General features: G+C 42.0%; 2 protein-coding genes across 4 annotated transcripts in view; both read right to left on the bottom strand.

The window, feature by feature from the left end:
• unc13bb (unc-13 homolog Bb (C. elegans)) overlaps nt 1-20,499 on the bottom strand; it is an 85,918-nt gene that overhangs the window by 23,356 nt on the left and 42,063 nt on the right. For all 3 annotated transcript variants that reach the window (XM_078270810.1, XM_078270811.1, XM_078270809.1), the window contains 14 exons: nt 16,390-16,683; nt 16,175-16,265; nt 8,478-8,524; nt 8,209-8,287; nt 7,202-7,276; nt 6,713-6,932; nt 6,373-6,600; nt 5,768-5,909; nt 5,299-5,468; nt 2,798-2,913; nt 2,210-2,373; nt 1,509-1,659; nt 1,179-1,247; nt 620-709 (listed from right to left, as the gene is read on the bottom strand). In XM_078270810.1, the coding sequence (XP_078126936.1) occupies nt 620-709; nt 1,179-1,247; nt 1,509-1,659; nt 2,210-2,373; nt 2,798-2,913; nt 5,299-5,468; nt 5,768-5,909; nt 6,373-6,600; nt 6,713-6,932; nt 7,202-7,276; nt 8,209-8,287; nt 8,478-8,524; nt 16,175-16,265; nt 16,390-16,683 (1,936 nt within the window). The remainder of the gene's footprint in view (nt 1-619; nt 710-1,178; nt 1,248-1,508; nt 1,660-2,209; nt 2,374-2,797; nt 2,914-5,298; nt 5,469-5,767; nt 5,910-6,372; nt 6,601-6,712; nt 6,933-7,201; nt 7,277-8,208; nt 8,288-8,477; nt 8,525-16,174; nt 16,266-16,389; nt 16,684-20,499) is intronic.
• On the bottom strand, nt 8,811-11,863 carry LOC144531626 (uncharacterized). Its single transcript, XM_078271875.1, has 3 exons — nt 9,648-11,863; nt 9,375-9,440; nt 8,811-8,848 (listed from the first exon to the last, which is right to left on the bottom strand). Exons 1-3 carry the CDS (start codon nt 11,683-11,685, stop codon nt 8,811-8,813), a joined length of 2,142 nt encoding a protein of 713 aa, XP_078128001.1. The 5' UTR covers nt 11,686-11,863.

Raw genomic sequence — 20,499 nt, forward strand, 5'->3', positions numbered from 1 at the left:
AATGTAATTTGCAGCCAGGGTCAGTCTAGCAACTCTCCGTTGGCTTGCGAGCTGGAATAACCAAACTCTGATCAGGCCAATCACATTATGTATAGAGTCGGTGGGCGGGCTTAACATAAGGACGGCAGAGTTGTGACGGTTCCGCGTGAATTCCCTGCTACTTGAAAACAAAGAAGATGGCTGCTGGTGAACAGCGGTCTTTGGAATCGGCTTTGGCCGCGACTCTGGAAGACTTGGAGTTAAGCACTGAAGTCATTCTTAAAAAAGAAAGATGTGTTCGGAGTTTTGCCGACCGGAGACGGCAAAAGTTTAATCTATCAACTAGCGTTGCTCTGGTTGGCTATGAGTGCAGAGGGAATTTGAAAGACAACCGTTTATCCCGCCCCTCGGATTGAGCCCTGCCAATGGTGAGTTCCCAGACCCAACACCTTGATGTGGGTCTGGCTTGTCAGGCTATCACTTTGCACAAAATACTGTGCATCTAATCTATCAGGTGGTGACTTCATGGCCAAGCTGTGGCTTTTGATTTAAAAAAAATCAATTGATAACCATTTCAGATCCTTCAGAGAGCAACTGCAGTAAAAAGACACGACACGACACATGAAACACTGTTAGCTACCTTCATCCTGAAAAAGGTAATGCTGGTTAGAAGGTCCACAGTGGATTTCAAATCCTGCAGGCGATCCTTGCTGCTGGCAGGAAAGTGGTTCTACAGAGGAAAAACAATTTGATTTACTATTTTCAATTGAATGAATGACCATTACAGGAATATAGTAGGTCAGCGGATTGCTGATACCGTTTATACTTCCAGAGAGACATTAAGTGATAATAAAATATTTAAAAAAAAATCATATATGGGTCACAAAAATGTAGATTAAAACAAGGTTTCCCATGTAAGTACTTGTGTCATTTCCTCAACGTTACACAAGCAGCCACCATAACTAACAGTAGTTAGAAGAACATTCTGTTGTGAAATGGATTCATTTCTCCCTCAAATTCATGAAAACAAGTGATTACAGAGGTACTGGAATTCAATTTTACAAATCGAGTGAAAAATAAATAAAACATTATCAACACTGCTAAAGAAATTTTTAAATGTCAGGACAACAATAGAACTTTTGAGAACAGTAACAGTCATTAACAACAGTGCTATTTATTTAGTACAATCTAAATCTTACCCTGTAGGTTGAGAGGTCAATGCGCAGGGAGTTGTGTAGCTGGTCTAACAGCTTGACAAAGCGTTCTTTCTGTATGGTGAAAGAAAAAAGAAATGATAAAAGATTGAGATATATATATATATATATATATATATATACATACAAGTATTAAGTGAAAGGAAAAAGACATATGTATACAGAAATGCTGGGAGAAAGATAGAGGCTGCATGTTTGTATATGTATAACTAGTATAGAAAAGAAGAGAGAGCGAGAGAGACAGAAACACAGAGACAAGACATATTTATTGCAGATGTGTGTGTGTGTGTGTGTGTGTGCTACAGTAATACAAACCCCAAAATTGGAAGCAGCAAAGCGGTCGGAGGCGGACACATTGGTGGAGGCGGTTGTGTGGGCGTAGAAGGCATTGATATTGGCCAGCAGGGTGCTCATCACTGCAGGAACCCCGGGACACATGTACTTAGATGACAGACAGGCAAAGTGCCTGGAAAAAACAAGCACAGGGAAAGCTTGATAAAGACCTGGGCAGCAGGCTTCCTCTTCCTCCCATTTCCTCACACTTAGAAAGACAGCTCATTGTCACAGAGAAAAGGCTTCGTCAAAGCAATGTGGGAGTACACCGTGAAGAGCTGTGTCTTTATTTGGTCAGCCTGTGTCCTCTCAGGCGTCTTGCTTTCACCTAATGATCCCTATTAGGAATCCTTCTGCCTATCAGTTAGCTGGCACGTTTAGGCTGAAGGATAGCCCCATCGGAGGGTGCTTTCTGTGAATGATGGGCCAAGCTAACAGGTGTCTGTACAGTGCACGACATTTCATGGAGACAAATCCATCCTCAGTCCATTTATAATTGATTTTCTTTCGTTTGGAGGCCAACAGGGAACGACAACGGCATCGAGAGGCACTGTAATGTGAGAGACAAAAGCAGAAAGCGAGCCAGAGGAACAGAGGGGGGATGAAGAGGCGACAAACACATGGACTAGAGAGAGCTAGGGAGAAAGTTTGAATGTCCTCTTCCGTCATATCCCTAGACTCACGTCATGGCCTGGTAGATTGACTCAATCCCATAGCGCATGGCAAACTCGTCCACTATTTCCTGGGCCACGTCGTCAAAGTAGACTTTCCAGGCATCGTCTCCACGAGCTTCCGGGATTTTCACCGCACCTTGGCCAAGCATATCCGTCGTGTAGTGGAACAGGTTCTGCGATGGACAGAAACATTGGGTCAATGTCATTCAAACAGCTCTTATAGATCGGAACCAAACATGATGAGTATGTGGAGGTTTCTGCTCAAGGGTACCTTAGCAGGACATGTGCGGCGGAGATATTGAGGGGTGGAAACCCCCTTTTTTTTTGGGGTTGTCTGCTTTAAAAGCACAGGCTATATGGTGTGAGACCTATTCGAAATTTGATTTGGAAAGGTATGTTCAGGGAAGAGGTGGGATTATGCAATTCGTGATTTGAATCCCGTCTAAATTACTGATACTGATTCGGTCGGAGACTGATTGCAGAGACCTCTCATCACATGCAATTTGGTTATTCACGATACAGATGTCCTGTGGTGGTCCTGTCTGTTTTTAGGTCATTACCACAAGCACAAACCCATAGCAAGTGGGAATCAAATACCTCATGCAAAGAGGTGTACTGGACGTGATACGGAGCCACTTTCTCCTCTCCTTTGATCTCCACGTTGATTTGGAGGCGAATGGCACCTGACACGGCGGACTTGTCCGTCCTCTTCTCTGTAATTGAACACACACACACGCACACACGCACGCACGCACGCACGCACGCACACACGCAGTCCATACACATGCAGTAGATGTACATGTGTGAACACATGCTCTCGATTCATAACTCCAGTACAAATCTGTGACACTGAGGCACATAGAACACAACACTAATTACTGACTATTAACGTGGCAGTTCTATTGTAGGGGATTCTGATCCTACAGTTTGATGGCAGTGCAGCGCCGGCAACTCTAATAGAAGTGCTCTAGCTGATAGTGAGGGAGACAATGGCAGTGGGCTGTACGGATCTGCGCCTGATCACCCAAGACACTTGAGCCAGAGCTTCTCTGGATGTGGAGTGCTTGGCGGCTCACCCCTGCTATTTGCCCTGACAGGCACATCATTAGGAGCAATTTGTAAATGTCGGCAGAGCGGTCGATGTCCGACTGGAGTGCCGCTACTTGATAATCACACATCAGGAGGAGAAGGGGCTTTCAGGCACAAGAAGACAGCGATAGAGATGACAAAATGTTTAAAATGGATTGGGCGTATTACATGACTCATCGTTCATTTGGTTTCAAATTTGAATTCCTAATGACTCCTAACCAAAGGGATATTTTGTTGATGCGATTATCAGAAGGATATTAGGTTGAGCACTTCATGTCTTCCAGTTTACAACAAAACAACAGCAGATGTATAGGCACATTCACTGCCATGCTGTTGCTGTGGAAGATTGATTAATGCCACGCTGAAGTCATTTTCCGCACTTTAATCAAGTTGAAACAAGAGATGCGTTGTGCTTAAGAAGTGAACGCCTCACTCTTATATACAACATGGATGTAAACATGAGTGGTGCTTTTAAAGGATAGCGATCAGAGCAACATGACATAATGCCTGGGGTGGGTAAATCTGTCCGTTGACTTCTGGGTTGATGCCTGGATAAAAGCTGTACGATTTTAAAAGCAAACAGACAGAGATAATAATTCAGAAATATAATTTTAACGACAATGCGGTTTGTCTGCATGATAAATATGACAGGAGGAGATTTCCCCCGAGAGGTATACAAGCTGTCTGTATTTGTGCTGTACCACCAGTGCTCATACAAAATAGCATAAGGGACTGATAAATCAGCTCTTGCGTACTTTTAACTGACTGTATCCAGGCCTCATCCTAATGAAAGTATCTTCAAACCCAGTGGGATAGTACTGGTGATCATGAAATACGTTTTTTGTTAGCAAGCGCAACGGGAATTGATTGAATAAGCATGCCAGGTAAAAGCCAGTATTTTCATGCATGTCAATATGGGCCTTGGGGCCACTTCTTGCCTGTGTTAAAAAATAAAAAAAAAATAGCTGCAGGCAAAGGAGACGTAGCTAATGAGGTTCAAACAAACCACTGACTTAACTATGAAAACAGAACTCTTAGCACACAACAGAAACACACAGATGTGGTACGAATGTACGCCTCATCGGAAGTAGATCAATTCTTCAGTAAGAGAAAGTAATGTACAATGAAAGAGGGAAAGGGGAGAAAAAGCCTAAGGTAGAAATAAGCAAAACTGAAACTGTAAATGAACAGCATGCAGTATCGCGTGATCTATGGGCCCTGGGATAAAATATCTATATATTGTAAAGAGGTGACCAAACAGCTCTCTTCCTGAAGAATCTGCACCTTCTAAATGCGCATGAATGAGTTAGTTAGTTTGTGATCGAGTTATGCCTAGTACTTAGCGTCTAAAAATACACCAATGAAACAGACCATCTTTAATCCCTCTCCTGGTATACAAACAGTGTACTTTTCACTGTATGTCCATTACAAGACTAGCCTGGCTTCGCCCTCCTACGTACTTCCGCTCAATTTTCATTTCCCTTCAGTACCACGTCTGGGTTTGCGGTATATTCTTGGGTTTTCTCCGGCCAAATCTTTACCGGTCCAATCAGCGGACAGACGGAGTGGCTGAGAACGATGACGCTGAGGTCATGCGCTAGATTGAGTTGTAGTTCCGGAATGGCGGCGGAGAAAGATGCGAGCGAAGCCATTCGGTCCGTTGTAGCAACGCTGCCGAATATCCAGAAGTTAAAGCCCGAGCAAGAACGATCTTTGGTGAGTTTTGTTGGTGGCCATGATGTTGTGGCCCTCCTCCCCACGGGGTTCGGGAAAAGTTTGATTTTCCGGCTCACTCCGTTAGTGACATGACATACGTCACGACCAGACGTTAGCGATTGGTTATGGCAGATCCAGAGTGTCTCTGCGCAGATCCAATAGTTTTAAACTTCAACAGAGTACCCGCCTTCAAGGAAGTTAACACTTGTCAATGGAGAGAGGCCAGACTCTCTGTACAAATGAAATGTGCGAGAGTCTGGTAGGACCAGGCTATTACAAGACAGTGTACTCACCCAGGTTGTACCAGACGTCCATTTCTCCGCTCAGCGTTCGAACTTCAATTATACTCTGGCCCAGGAAATCATCAGATTCCCTCTTCAGGCGCTGCTTTACCCTCGACTTGATGTCATCATCCTCGTCCCACACGCGCACTTTAATTCGGTCTGAGGAATTGTGGCACTCGCTAGCAAAAAAACAGGAGATAACAACCTATAAACTAAAGAATAGTATAATACAGGATGCAATCTCATGGAAAATAACAGAGCAGATACAGTGTTTTTAAATGAAAAGCTTAAACTTTTTTTTTTTTTTTAAAAGAAACAAGACTTTGCCTGATGAATCCTACTTAGCTCAGGGCTAGCGTATGCTCCGCTATTATATAGAGGCACTCGCACTTACTAGACTTATTAGACAGAACCTTGCACAAGGAACGTTTAACATATTATACACACATTTTATAACCAAGTAATTTTGGGGACTTACAAGTGGAACTTCTCCTCCCAGACAGGATTGAGGTTGCCATAAATGGTCTTGGTTCTTTTCTTGGTCTTGCCCACCTGAACAGTGACATATGGATCGCTGGATCCTGTCTTGTCCTTTGCCTGAAGTCCTTGGGCACAAACGACTAATGCGATGATGGAGAGACAAAGACACGAGGAACAACCGTTAGCATAAAAGGCGTACTATGCAGTTTCCGTTTGTTGTCAAACAGCGACCCCTAGAGTCGCTGTGGAGTACTTGTATTTAACGTTACTGTCGTATGCAGAGCCGTCACTGCACTCACGGCCTGATCCCCTCCCCCACCCTTCTCGCGAGATTTGGCGGGGCGCCACCTACCAAACTTGCATTGCTGGTTTTGCCAGCGGCGTCCGCCCCCCCGCTTTGCTATCGGGATGATTCGCCCTACTACGAGTTTGTTTACCATCGAAATGACTTTGAAGCTGTTATATTAAGGTACAAATCTTGCATAGTGTGCCTTTAACAAGAATCCCATGTGGTGCTGCTGAGAATGATGCTAAAAAAAGTTGAACTTTAAAGTCGTGGTTGAAGTCATCCATTTTTCTGTCAATTTTGATCAGCGGGATCACCTGTGATGGTGATCTTGGCCGACCACTTTGAGGTGCCGTCGAGTACACTCTGCTTGATGGTCTTCATCTGCTGCGTGTGGATGGCTTTGCTGATGATAAACACTTCCCTGATAAGTTCAAAGATTTCTGGTTTGTTCCTTTCCCTGATCTTCATTCTGTCCTTCATGGCCATGATAATGTTCTGGGTCCGGTCTTCGGCTCCATGCTTAGAGCTCTTCTCTGCAGCACCTATGCATTTAACAAAAAATGGATACGGATTAAAATCTTTAAAAAAAACAAAAACACATTACTACCGTTAGTAGTGCATGTGACGTTTCATTGTTTTCTGGGCAATACTCACGCTGTAGACAGTCAGCATTCAGCAGCTCTTGGCACTTCTCGTGGCACTTGACCCCACACTCGGAGCAACGCATGCCTTGGCGGGCTATTCCCCACAGCAGCCCCTCACACTCATAGCAGTATGTGGGTGTAGTGGCAGTCCACACCTCAAAGTTATGTGGCGTGGTGCAGGATATGGGGTAGATGAGAGCCTGCAGTGTCTTTTTGTACACATGGGTTTTCTACAGAAGGGAGATATGTATATACATTAAATATATTTAATTCCTGCTGATTCAATTATAGTGAGAGAATGGGCAGATGAGAAAAAAGACAGGGTGCTAGGTAAAATACAACACCTATAGCACCACAAGCTTTTAAAATGCGTCCTAGCCTGTTGAGATGGTGGAGACACTAGGACACTATAAGAGCTCTGCATTTTCTAATCATAATGTATCTGTGAGGAACTTGTGATTCTACAATAAAAGCATATCATGTTTAAGGTGTTACTCACCAGCTCCTCATCTTTGACTGAGGACCGTGCAGCCATGGCAGATGCAATCCCCGCCTTCCTGGCTTGGACAAGAGACTGAACAACAGGCGCCAAGGGAAATTTTAGTTAGCATTTATCGAACGCATATACAACCCACAACCAAGCACGCCTCAACATATTACTGCTACAATGAAAGTCAGTAGGGTTAAAAAGGTGGCTGGGGTAGTAAGGGTGGTAAGAAGGAATATTCTTTCTTTTTTCCCCCCACTGATGAATTCTCACCAGATGATCAGAAAACCCGTGTGAGTATTATTAGTTTTAAGTAACTAGTGAAGAGGAGATTACTAAAAAGGAAAAGGTTATATTAGTATCAACCCTATAAAACAACACCAAAACCATCAGCTACACATTTCCATGGGAGTGTTAGTAGCGTATTCCACCCTTTATTATTTGTGGCTCAGCAGGCGAAGACAAATACAAACCAAAAGGTGGAGGAATGACTGTTTTTATATTATAATGATAATATCAAGCAGGAAGAAAAGCTGCCCATGACCAAGAGGATGCATGCAAATGTTTTCATTCGTATTAAACAAGAGGTTTGCGATCTAAGAGATCAGCCTCCTATAGACATACATGTTTGAGGCAACTACTGTTTTATTCGTCCTACTTGATATTTTGCACTTTAGTAGAAAGGGGAGTGGCAACTGGGTTCTATTAGACTTACCATAGCCTGACCAAGGAGAGTGAATGCGTTCAAGAGAGTTGTGGGGAATTGTTTTGGGTTTAAGAGAGGAGGGAGAGAGAAATTAGCAGGCTGATTTCATATTTGATTTCATATTTGTTTGTCTCCATTTGTTGGCAACAATCTCATCCCACATCCAGCTCAAACGTAAAAGAACTGTGACTTCTGTGGTGGTCTCACAAATAGAAAAAAAGAGCACTCACAAAGAAAGAACAAAACAAACAGGATGACATACAGTATATATATATATATATATATAGGGAAGGATTGACAAGTAAGTACTGACCACATCGCTGACCAAGGGGATAGGTTTCTTTTTAAGCAGGTCTGGCATGCTGTCAATTCCATACAGACCAGATCCGCCACTATGCACGAAAAAAAACAGAAGAAAAGTCAATAAAAAGTCCTAACATACAATAACACAGCAGCGCACAGCAGGGCATTTTCACATGTAATCATAATGGTTAAAAATAATAAAATGCTAATGTATTGCTACTTATTAAGAATTAAAATCTTGAGCAAACTAAATGGAGGAGTTAACTATATGTGACTTACCCTGGTTGGACCCAGGCTTGTCTAACATTGGGATCTTCATCTCGACCCTACAAGATTTCAAATGTGAGAATTTAGGCAGACGATATGCAAAGGTTCACACAGAGCAGCATGTCATGAGAAGAGGAAAGTTGGAATAATGGAAAGTTACATTTGGTTGAGTTTCACCTCTCTGATGTTACAGAACATGCAAAGTCAAAAAAATAAGTGACGGTGCTTTTAAGACACAGGATCAAATACACGTCGCCGAACTCTTTAATTGTAAACGATGTTATGTGAAATGCAGTGGTGGACAAAGATTATGTCGATACAAAACCACAGAGTGAGTTCTATTTCTCAAGTCAAGATGCAAGTAAAATCTGTTTGCCCAGAGACTGCATTAAGAGACACCCCAGGTAATTTATAAGAAGAAGAATTAAAGGATTTCACAAAACCACCAAGATTATGACTTGCTACACATGTATACACATTTTTGTTACTGTTTCCTCAAAGGGAAAGCCTTTCCTCTGTGTCTGTACATCTGTCTTTCAGATGACCCAAGTTGAAACACAGTACAAGTTTCAGCTGGCGTCTGAAAAACTTTTGGGGAAAATATGAATCAGCTGAATTAACGCAAGCACTGGGGAATCAGACCCTAAAGCTACAACATGAATGAAACCAATGATGAACTATTTATTATACAGAATAACTGAAGTGATGGGACAAATGCTTTTCCAGAATAGCAGGATGGAGTTTTCAATTATTATTGCATGTTAACCCTATGCTAACCTGTATCATTGGTATATAGTGCATTATGCTTTTGAAGTACACACAAGCATTCCCTTTGACAAAGACAAATAAAGGCAAAAGAAATAAACAAAATTACACCACAACAATCAAAATCAACAGAAAAAAAACAACAAAAAAACTGTAGGTGAAATATGGAGCTGATGTTATGAGTAACCTGATTATCTTCTCTCCCACACTCTGCAAAGAAAAAAAAATCATAGAAGGATTAGAAAGTGTTAGTGTTTATAACTGATACATGTATAACGTCATACAAATGTAATATCAATGCTATACACGTAGATTTAATCAGATCATTACATGCTTTAAGATATTTCTTTGGCCGTTGTTACCGAGCTTGCCAGTCTTTAAAGTCAAAAGAAAGTCTCCTTAAACGGGATAATGTACCTGGGTTAAACTCATCTTGAGATTGGGATCCCTGAGATCCTTGAGAGCCATGAGACCCTTGAGAGCCATGGGACCCCTGAGATGATTTGGATAGTCTATGACGGGTTTGCCTCTTTTCCCTCAGGATGCGCTGGAAATTAGCTATCCGCTCTTTGTGACTGGCATCGGTAGGCTTTCCTTGATTTACCTCATCAAGAATGTAGTTTTCCCTAATTGGACCTAACCGCACCTCATCTGTACAGTGCACGGGGCCCAGTGGACTCACGGCCTGCCTTGGACAATGCTCTGGTGTTAGGTCAAGGTTGGACAGTTCCCCATCTGTTGGACATTCTCCTTTGTCCTGTGTAATCTCTAAAGAGTGATACTCAGTTGGGGTGCAGGGAGACTGGCTTGTTTCATGTGGGGATGCTTGAAGGGAGTTTGACATGTTCTCATGTGTCTCACCACAATCCATGTAGACCGAAGCCTCACTCTCCTCCTTCGGAGTGCCAAAATGAGTGTGATTCTCTGTCAGGCTAACCTCTCCTTCTGTACACCCTGTTCTGACCTGCTCCTCCTTGGGTTCACTGGCTTGTCTGACAGGAGATAGACATGCCTCACACTCACTATCATCTTTAACACCTTCAGGGTTGCATCCTTCCAACTTTTTCAAAGCCCCTTTCAAAGCTGACCTGAAAGTGAGTACAGCCTTGCTAAAAGTTGTCATGTCAAGACCTACATTCGGGATCACAGCTGCACCATCAGGACCTATTTCAGAAGACTCTTGTGACAAAGATTCTCCCGTGTCATCCCTGGAGATACTATGATCTGTCCACTCCCTGTCCAAACTGTCAGCAGAGCCCAGATCAAGAGTGTCAGCAGAAGATTGACAGTCATTGCATAGTGCATGTGGCTCCAGGTAACCATCATCACAGTCTGTCAAAAGCACAGTGGAGCAACTCAGACTCCTGGAGGGCTCACTACCCAGTTCATTTGCACAAGCATCCATGGTGTGGTAACCAGAACTACGTGAGTATGGGCAGTTTGTATAACAGTCACACTCCAAGTTTTCTCCCTTATTTTGTAGTCTGGGGGGCATCCAGTCCACTATACTGGAAGAACTAGAGGGAGAGTTGTATTGGTGTCCAAACAGCAATGAAAGATGCTCAGAGCTGTTGTGTGAAGAATGGCCGGGTGTGCTGCTCTGTGTCTCTTCTGTGGCACACCTGTTCCAAACACCAAGACAATTATTTAACTCTTCTCCACTGTTTGCACAAGAGCAGATGTCCTCCTCACTCCAACCTCCTTCTCCACTTATACTGTGCTGCATATCAACAGAAGAAGGCGACCTGTCACATTCCGTCTCCCCAGAGAGAAGACTTGCTTCTAGACAATTGGAACTGCGACACGATGACAAAGAGCTGGTGCTTTGGTAGCAATGGCCACGATGAAGCTCCATGTAGCAGGGGTCAGGTTTTGTAGGGCCTAACATGGGCATGTTTGAACTCTTTTGCTTTGAGTTTTCTTGGTCCGTTTGCTGGTCTGATTGGAGAGTGACTCTATCAACATGCCATTGTTTGGGTGATCTGTGAGATGGTACACATCCCAAATCATTTCCACAATCTTTGCGATCCAACAGTGGACTGGTGTCTCTCCCTTGAAGAGATGTGATGGCGTTCTGTCTACCCAAGGTTCCTTGCCTGGTGCAATGTGTTTGAGAAACAGGACTAGGGTGAGGTGCAGCTGAAGCCCCAGAGTACAGCTCACCTATTTCACTGAGCACTGCATCGACACAACAAGATACTTCATCCACGGAGCCTCGCACAGATGTTAGATACTGCCTCAGGTCAGAAATTTCCTCCTGGATCTTGTTGATGCCTTTCAGCTCTTTTAGTATATGTTCCACTATGTTACTAGAGCCTTGCTCTGTCTCCTCATCATCCATCTCATTTTTCTCTTCTTCATTTCTGATCCTTTCAATAATCCTGGGTAAAGTATCATCCCCAACCCTAATACCATCCTGGCAATCAGAACAACTGGGGTGACGGGGTGAGGTCATCTTTGGTGCAGGTAGAATCCACTGATGACAGGTCACAAAGGGAGTTATCCTCTGTCCCCTGCAGGTATTTCTGTAGCTTTCTGTGCAGGTTTCGCACCACTTTGGGGCTCTGTGATCTCTTCTCCTGCAGGTCTAGCCTTTTGGGCGAGAGTGGAAGTAGCTCTGATTTGTAGGGTTCATCCTGTCCAATGATGTGTCCTCTGGAGACCATCCCTGAAAAATGGCACTCTTGATCAGCTTTTTCCACACGTGGACAAATCACCACCTCAGTGGCTCCTCCTCAGGGTGGTGTTAGCATAAGGCATCATCTTAAACTTCAAATGACTGAGTGCCTGTACCATGACTGACAAAAAATAAGTTATTTTTGTGACAAAGCAGTGAAAGCTCCAAGCACTGATATGCATTTGTTGTGTATTAATTAAATTTACTATAGGAATCTCATTTGGATAGATGTTATATTATGCCATTATTCTGCTATGTCTCTGCCATGAAATAGCAACCACACTTAATTATGAAACCACCAAATCAAGAACATCTTCTACATGCTACTAAAAAAGAGAAATGCTTTTTTTTTCTTCCAGATATCAATTTCATATTTTGTCATTTTTATTTACACTCATGAAAGTGAAATGAAAACTCAAATACATTTAAATAGTACCATTATTCATCTTATTTCTTTTAAATGTACTGAATTTTTTTAATGACCAACATACCAGAAAAAAAAAAACAGAAGTAATTCCAATGTGTGACACTGTGATTACAAGGGAGTTATATTTCAGGAGTTGACATATTATGGCTATGAATGTATTTGCTGACATTTGAGGTCAAATTGAGAGACAACACTACTGTATAGAATTAGGATAGACAGTGACTTCTCAGTCAGAATAGCAACTTGCAGAATGAACACCACACAGCTGCTTATCTCGGTAATTAGGAATGCCTTGGAAAGGCAGCTCGGTAATTAGATGACAGGTCAATTCTTTTCTCTAAGGCCATGTCATTCTTTTACACCCATACCAGCTGCACGGCTTTATTCTGTAACTCTGACCCATCACAGTGCCTACACTAAAAGAATTACTGAAGACCCCAAAAATGCAACATAAATCTGATGGCATTACATAATCCAGGGATGCATGTACAGTAGTCTAAATGTGTATCATAATTAATATGCATCCACATTGTTTAACACTTGTTTACAAAAAGTTGCAAAAGTTTCGCAATTATATGGCTATGTCTCATATGCACCTTCCATTTAGTCATAGTATATACTAGACCAGCTCAGTGATATCACCACTGAGCATCACCATTTAGATAATCAAATCGGGAATGCAGAAATTCTATAATTGTGCCATGAACAATTCCTGCTGACTGCCCCTCATGATCAGAGAAAGGTATGAATACAGCTGCTTTAAACGGGAGGTTTTGTTGAACTAGTGAATATGAAGCACTTTGGGGGTTTCTTGACATGTTAACGTGTTGACTGTTCAAAATACCAAGAACATTAAATATATAATGTGAACTTCTGATCGCTTTTTGGTTTCTTTGGCTGCTTTGTCTCCTTAACTGAGAATGGGGCAACAGTCTTAGCAAGGTCTACTATGTTCCAACATAAATATTTTAATTACAGCCTTAAAGAAAAACACAAAAACACAATATCATGCGTTTACCTACCTCTCACTATGGATTAAGATACCATGCTGATCTTTAGGTATTCTTTATTCCACTGTTTGAATTAACAAGCTCACTACAATTATTGCCATTATTAGGTTGAGTAAATCATTTCCAGTACAGTCATAGTAATAGCCTTCAGCAATCTCCTTTCTCTCCCTACTAAAAGGAATCTTCATTTTGAAGTTGACTTCAAACAAAGAATCACATTTCCTGTGCAAATGTAGATCAACTGACTACTGAAACAAGCTGAAATTCTGTTTCTGTAGAAATACTAAGACAGATATAACCTTGTACGTACATTAGCCAAACATACGTTTTGTACAGTATAACATACATTACCATGTATTATTAATAAAAGTCTACACAAACTTAAGACCTAAGTGCAGAAAAGGACAAATGCATATATATTAAAATGTAAGCCTTACCTTATGGAAACAATTCTAATCAAGAACAACTTGTAGACATTATCTTGCAAGATCCACTAAATCCGCATGGAGGGTCGCTGAGCAGATCAGTAATGGTAACTTTCTGTTTTCCTTTGTGTACCAACAGATCTTCATTAACTGACACAGATGCAGAAGGGCTGAATCCCTCAGTTCTACCACTGGAACGGCAAGTGCGACAGTGGTAGACCACGATCACACAGCACTTCACCCCTGGTTAAGTAGCCATCCCTACTCCCCTCCCACCCTCTTGCATGCTTTCTCTGCTCTCTCTGCTCTCTCTCCTTGAGTCCTCTGGCAATGTATTCCAGCACTAAGCTAATCTGAGGATGAGAGACTGCCAGCTCTCAATCTCATTCACTCTTTTTCTGTTTCCACATCTGCCAGCCGCTGATATTAGTGATTTTGCTCTTTCTATTCATAAAAAAGTGAAAAACTCCCCTGATAAACATATCAGTACCACTGGGTGCCCTGCACTCATTGATTTATTTGCTTACTTTTACCTTGTTAATGAAGAATTGTAAAAAAAAGGAAAAAAAAGCTCAGTCTATCAAATATAGGTACTGAAACTGATACTGGAAATGAGTCTGGTAGCCATCTCCACTTCCGACTCTATATTTGCCCGTGTGCCACTGCTGCCAAACATTTTCGAGGAAACTGTAGACATGCCACACATCTCATCTATTTCTATTCTTTGAATGCAAACAAGCATGCAAGGAATTTTTACAGTGTCTTATTATGTTGACTACGGTTACAGTGCTAGATAGATTAACAACCAAATTCATATTCATTAGTCTTTTCAGCATTTAGACTTGTGTCCCAAGTATCTCCCTTCATCCTATAATAAATGGCACTTAGACAGCTTTCACTTTGCTTTCCATTTATACTCATGTCTTCAATCACCCACCATTTACAGTCATGTTAGTCGTCCATGCAAACTAATCATTGTAATGGAGCCAATCAAGGTTCTATATGAGCTACTCCTTTACTGCTGTGCCATAAAACAACTTAATCAAGGGGATGAACCCCAGATAGGGCTGAGAGATTCTGATGTTTTCATTATGACCGACCTCTAAAGATTTCCATTTGGACCTAAATGCAGGACTAAATTCAACATCTGTTAACATGTGGTGGATACAAATTCTTCAGAATTGGTATTGGCGATTGATTCAATATGAGGGTACATGGAATCTGACACCAAAAAGGTAAATACGACATGATGGAGATCAAAACAATGTCAAATGATTTCCTATACTTTTTTGAGAGTTTTTCCATTAAAAAAAGAGGGGCTTCAAATGGTACATCTATTACTCAGAAGATTACAACCTCTGTCTGAGAATTAGACAGTATACACAAATGTGAAATGATCAAGGGATAAACTGCTCTGATAATGTAATTGTCACATTTCCTCATCTCTTACGGCACATCCTTCCCTCTCATTAGATTGTTCAAATTTTGGAACAAGTAAATAGACCATTGTTTTTGTCACACCCAAGGGATGACATGATGGGTAATACAAATGAAAAGAGAGACACTTTGCTGTGTCCAAGCCTCATTATTTCGTTGTTTGTTGTCCCTAGACCCTAGACTCGTTTTGGTTCGTCATGCATTTACTTAAAGAACATTGTTTTCACAGATACGGTATAGTAATATAGATTCTATATAGATTCTGAGTATGTAATACTCAGTGACCACCTTCAGAGGGGCTATACTCGACATTCGGAACATTATTATTGCAGTAAACAAATGATTGCTATGTGACGTTATAGTGGGGTAATGGCGTCCTAAGCAGAGAATGAAGTCGCACTCCCTCTGTGTGTGTTGTAATCCAAGCTTCTCTGGTACTTTGTTTTGATAATGGCTGAATAACAGTGCATGCCTTGTGCGTCTCTATCAGATGCAGAGTGCCGTGACAAAGCTGCAATTAAAATACCATGTTTGCAGAGAATATACAGATGGGTGAAACTAAATAATCAAATACACTCACCCTTAAATTATTTGTGGGGTACCTTTGATGAGGCGCTGAATCCCAAGTAGTTCCACAGTTGCTGCCCAGAGGCTATCAAAAGTCTTTGTACTCAACAGTTCCCAATAATTAATGTGTAACCATGAGGGCGTAGACGAGCAAACGTGTTTGTTGCAACAAAAAAAAACCCAAAAAACAAGGGCAGTTCTAATATTATTCTAATAGTGCATCATCTTAAACAACCAAAGAGGTTAAACTCAACCACTTTCAAAGAATTGCAAATGTGTGTACATGTCTGTGCATGCATGTGTAATCTTTGTGTATGTGTGGAAAAGGGTAGGAAACTCAGGCTTTAGAGGTAATGAGAGATCAGATATTGGTGGAGGAACTGAAGCGAAACATTGCTTACCTCACGGAGCTGAACCCTGACTTTATTGATGGCCTTTAACCAACGAACTCTGGATTGGGAGAAGGGTAATGGTGGCCCATCATCATGGAAGCTGGGTTACATGGATTTAAGAGTAGAGTGGCCGCAAGAGATGGATACAATCTATCAGTTACCATGCATCTTCATTATAGCATATACAGTATATATATATATATAACGGAGTTGAAAAAATTTACCTTAGGAGTTTAGAGGACCCTCTCTCTGCTGGAGTGTCATTTTTCAGGCCTTGTCCTACTTTAGGGGACAGCCTATGTATCTCCTGCTCACCGACAGAAGAGTGTCCATTGGTAGGAGGATGTTCAGTGGTGCGTGGTTGCCCATTGGTGGAGGGGTGAAAACTGGTACTGTGGTAGGAGTGGAAGGACTCCTCCAGTTCTGACCCTCCAGTACTCTCCTGGCCAGTCTCACTAAGCTGGGAGCTGGTCTGGCTCAGGTTGCCCGATGACCCGAAGCGACTACTTTCCACTGGACTACAATGGTGAGAGAGAAGTGAGGAAAATAGTCAATGTCCGAACACTTTTTCTTCCGATCACAACTGGGCGAAAGACTATTTCTAAATATTACTGTGGGTTTTTGTTTTTTTCCTCTAGCTCTCTAGCTCCACGTTAGATAAGTGGGGATTGTTACATAAAAGTAATTCTAAGTACTTCTTCAGTTTAGAATGTTTTGATGCTTTTTATATTGAAACAACCAACACAAGTAATAGTTTTTAAGCTGTAATAATCCCCTCCCATCTACTAAGAATTACATGCAAACATTATTTTAACTATTGAGCCAAAGTCTGCTTTACATTTTAAATTGGTATACACACACCACATCATGCCCTAAAAAGACCCAACCTTGCAGGGTGACTGTTGCATGTTGGAAAATAATGAAAATGTGCATTATACACTGCATATGCTTTTTCTACATTAGAGTTGCATTTTTAAATAGAAATGGCACCCATAAGAGTATGCTCTATTTCGTGGTGTGAGGTATAAATTCCCCTGTTGTTGCTAGTCCTAAAAAGAGTATATTTCTGCACACACTTACATCTGCATATTTCATTGTCAACCTCAATCCTTTCACCTGTCCACAGGACAGAACACATAAAGGGTGTTTGATGGTAAGTAAGCTCGTGGAGACATGGGGTTGAAGAACAGATGGATGTAGACAGTAAAATATGCAGAGATGATCAGTGTGTTTGAAATTGAAAGTGGCATTTAAAAGCCACCTTCCTTTTAAGAGGCTGAATGCAGATTAGATGTAATGTTTATGTTTCTGGGTTAAATGGTAAGGATTTACATAATGTGATTTATGTTATTAGATACACATAAGTGTAAAATAATTGACACCATATAAAAATAAAACGCAACTCAGAATTCCATGCTCAAACTAAATTTACATTATTTATAATGTCATGCAGTCATGCTAATATTTTAACTTAAAAGTGTGTCTCTTTACAAACTAAAGAGGAAACAAAATAGTTAAAGCGAACCATGAATCAGTATCATAGCACACAAAATTGTTTCTCTTTGATGAACTAATGAATTATTATTAGTATGTTCGCTTGTGAATTGCCCATGAATATATAAATATGTAAATTTTGTTTTGGAATTCTGTTTTGAAATTACATGGAAAATGATGTAGCTACTACACACAAAATACCCACATCAAATAACACACGCACGCACGCACGCACGGACGCACACACACACAAACAAACAAGCTAAATATAAAATTCAAATAGTGGGGATGGATTGCAGAGCTGAACAGGGAATATATTTGTTTCAAAATGTCAATGCATCATAAATGGTGAGGGGGAATACCATTTATTATGCTTCTACTAGCCTTTTTGTATTCAACTGATCCTTCTTGCACTGGTTGTCCAGCTGCACTCCAGAGGTAGGACCTGCAGAGGGGTATGTTTCTACAAGCCCTTCCTTCTCCTTTGGGGACAGGGAGGCTGAAGGATCTACTTCAGGAGTGGAGATGCAAATCTGGGGGTTTGCTATATCATCTGTGGAACCTACCGATTCAGTTTTTTGTACAGTATGTGTTTGACCACTTGTTGGCTCGTTAGTTTTGGGTTGAGATGTTACAACTGGGACAGCTTGTGGCTTGGGTGGCTCTCCCTGCCAAGGAAAACCTATTTTTGTTCCAAATAACGAAGTGGAGGGTGGCTCTTGTTTTCCGGCAACAGATTTTTCCTCTTGAAATAAGCCTCCAGAAAAGGCTTTTAATCCTGAAAACAGACCACTCACTCCTTCGGTTTGAGGCACTGATGGCGCACCTGATGATGTTGTTGATGAAAATAGGGATCCAAGAGATTTCCCTGCATCACTCTGTGTTGACATAAAACCAAACAGAGACTTAGCTTGAGGTGGCTCTTCATTGTTGGGCAACTGATTAAATGGATGAGCTATATGAGTCTCTACTTCTTGGGTTTCAGGTGGGACTGATTTGTCACTTCCTTTACTTTCAGGGTCTCGTTTAATGACCATGGGCTTCTCATGTATAATCTCTCCATCAACAGCTGGTTTCATTTTTTCAGTGTTTTCTACTTCATGGGTGGGATCACATGCAGTGCTCATTGAAGTACTTGAGACAGCAGAGGTTTCTATACAAACTACCTCAAATGCCATCGCACTACTACTTGTTAGGCTACCGGATTCAACTTGCTTGTTATCTGGTAGAGTTGAGTCCACCATTTTATCTGTGCTAGTTCCAGTGCCAGATGGAGAAACTTTTGGTGTCACACTTTCATTCTTAATCTGTGACTGTGGAGTAGTGCCATGCATTGGCTTGGGTTCAGCTGGCATCGTTTCAGATGGCTTAGGTTGTCCCATACCCCCAAAAAAAGATCCACCTATGCCCCCAAGTATTGATGCTCCAGTTTGTGATCCTGTAGTATGAGCAGTGACTCCTCCAAACATTCCTCCAAGTAAAGAACCACCAGGCTGTGCTGTTGCTGCAGATCCACCAAACATCCCACCCAGTAACGATCCACCAGTCTGGGGACCTACAGACTTGGCAGCTGATCCTCCTCCAAACATCCCACCTAACATTGACCCTCCAGTGGTGGGGGCTGTGGTTTGAGAACCAGACTGAGGAGAAGACCCTTTAAATAAACCTCCTAGTAATGATCCCCCAGTCTGGGGGGCTGCTGACTCAGTGTTGGACCCTCCGAAAATACCCCCTAATAGTGATGCTCCACTCTGACCAGTAGCACCTTGGGGTGCCATTCCTCCAAAAAGTGAGTTATTCTGCTGTTGCTGAGGACCGTCCGTGGGAGGAACTGTTGGTTTGAAAAGGGAGGACATAAAGCCTGTAACTGTATCTGCTGCTGAGTCGCCAAGAGATTTTTCTGGCTCTGGAGGCTTATGTTGTTCCTGGACTACAGTACTGGCTGACTGAGTGGCTGGTGTTTCCTCTTCTACTTTAGTTGGTATTGTATCTATACTCGGCTGACCACTCACAAGCTCTTTTCTTGCATGTTGTTGTGCTTCTGCACATATTTCAGATTCTTTAGAATGAATATCATTAGCTAAAGTAGTTGGCTTGTCAACATTTTGGCAATGAACGTCTGTGACATTGCCATCAGTTTTGGGAAGACTTGCCTCAAGACATTGCACTGTACTGTCAGGCTGCTGTAGTGTTCCTGGCTGTTCTTTGCTTTTGGAAGCAGTATCAAGTAAAGAGATTTCAGGACCAGTAAGAGCTGGAGCAGTTTCATTGTCATCACTAGGTTTTGGTAGAACATCTGAAGAACTGTGGGTTAGAGCTGTAGTTGAAGTTTTCTTGGCATCATTGGATTTTGGTATATCTGTTGTAGTAGGTGTTGCAGGTGGAACAGATCCTCTGAGCATACCAAGCGAACTTTTATCAGGTGTCTCATTAGAAGCTGAAGCTCCAGGTAAAACGTCACCCAGAAGAGATGTATCAGTCCGTGCAGGAGCTGTTTGAGAAGATGATCCTTCAAAAATACCTCCCAATATAGAGCTAATATTTGGGGGCGCTGAAGTTTGGGTAGCAGCCCCACCAAACAATCCACCAAAGGACCCACTAGTCTGAGGTGCTGCTGTTGAAGCTGTTGATCCTCCAAAAATACCACCCAAAATAGACCCTGCAGTCTGAGATCCAGCGGCCTGGGAAGCAGATCCACCAAATAACCCTCCGAGTAAGGATGCTCCTGCCTGAGGGCCTGCTGTCTGTTGAGCAGATACTCCAATCTTAGCGGGGCCAACTTGAGGAGCAGCCTGAGGAGTAGATCCCCCAAATAAACCACCAAGTAATGACCCCCCTGT

The sequence above is a fragment of the Sander vitreus genome, chromosome 16 (genome assembly GCF_031162955.1).
Source record: "Sander vitreus isolate 19-12246 chromosome 16, sanVit1, whole genome shotgun sequence".
NCBI lineage: Eukaryota > Metazoa > Chordata > Actinopteri > Perciformes > Percidae > Sander > Sander vitreus.

What these genes read in the sequence shown, in the direction of transcription:
- LOC144531626 (XM_078271875.1), bottom strand. Translation starts at nt 11,685, where the DNA reads ATGACCTCACCCCGTCACCCCAGTTGTTCTGATTGCCAGGATGGTATT. An exon ending in TCAAGATGAGTTTAACCCAG is followed by an intron (nt 9,441 to 9,647) that starts GTACATTATCCC and finishes TTTTCTTTGCAG; the next exon opens with AGTGTGGGAGAGAAGATAAT. An exon ending in ATTTCACCTACAGTTTTTTT is followed by an intron (nt 8,849 to 9,374) that starts GTTGTTTTTTTT and finishes CTCTTAATGCAG; the next exon opens with TCTCTGGGCAAACAGATTTT.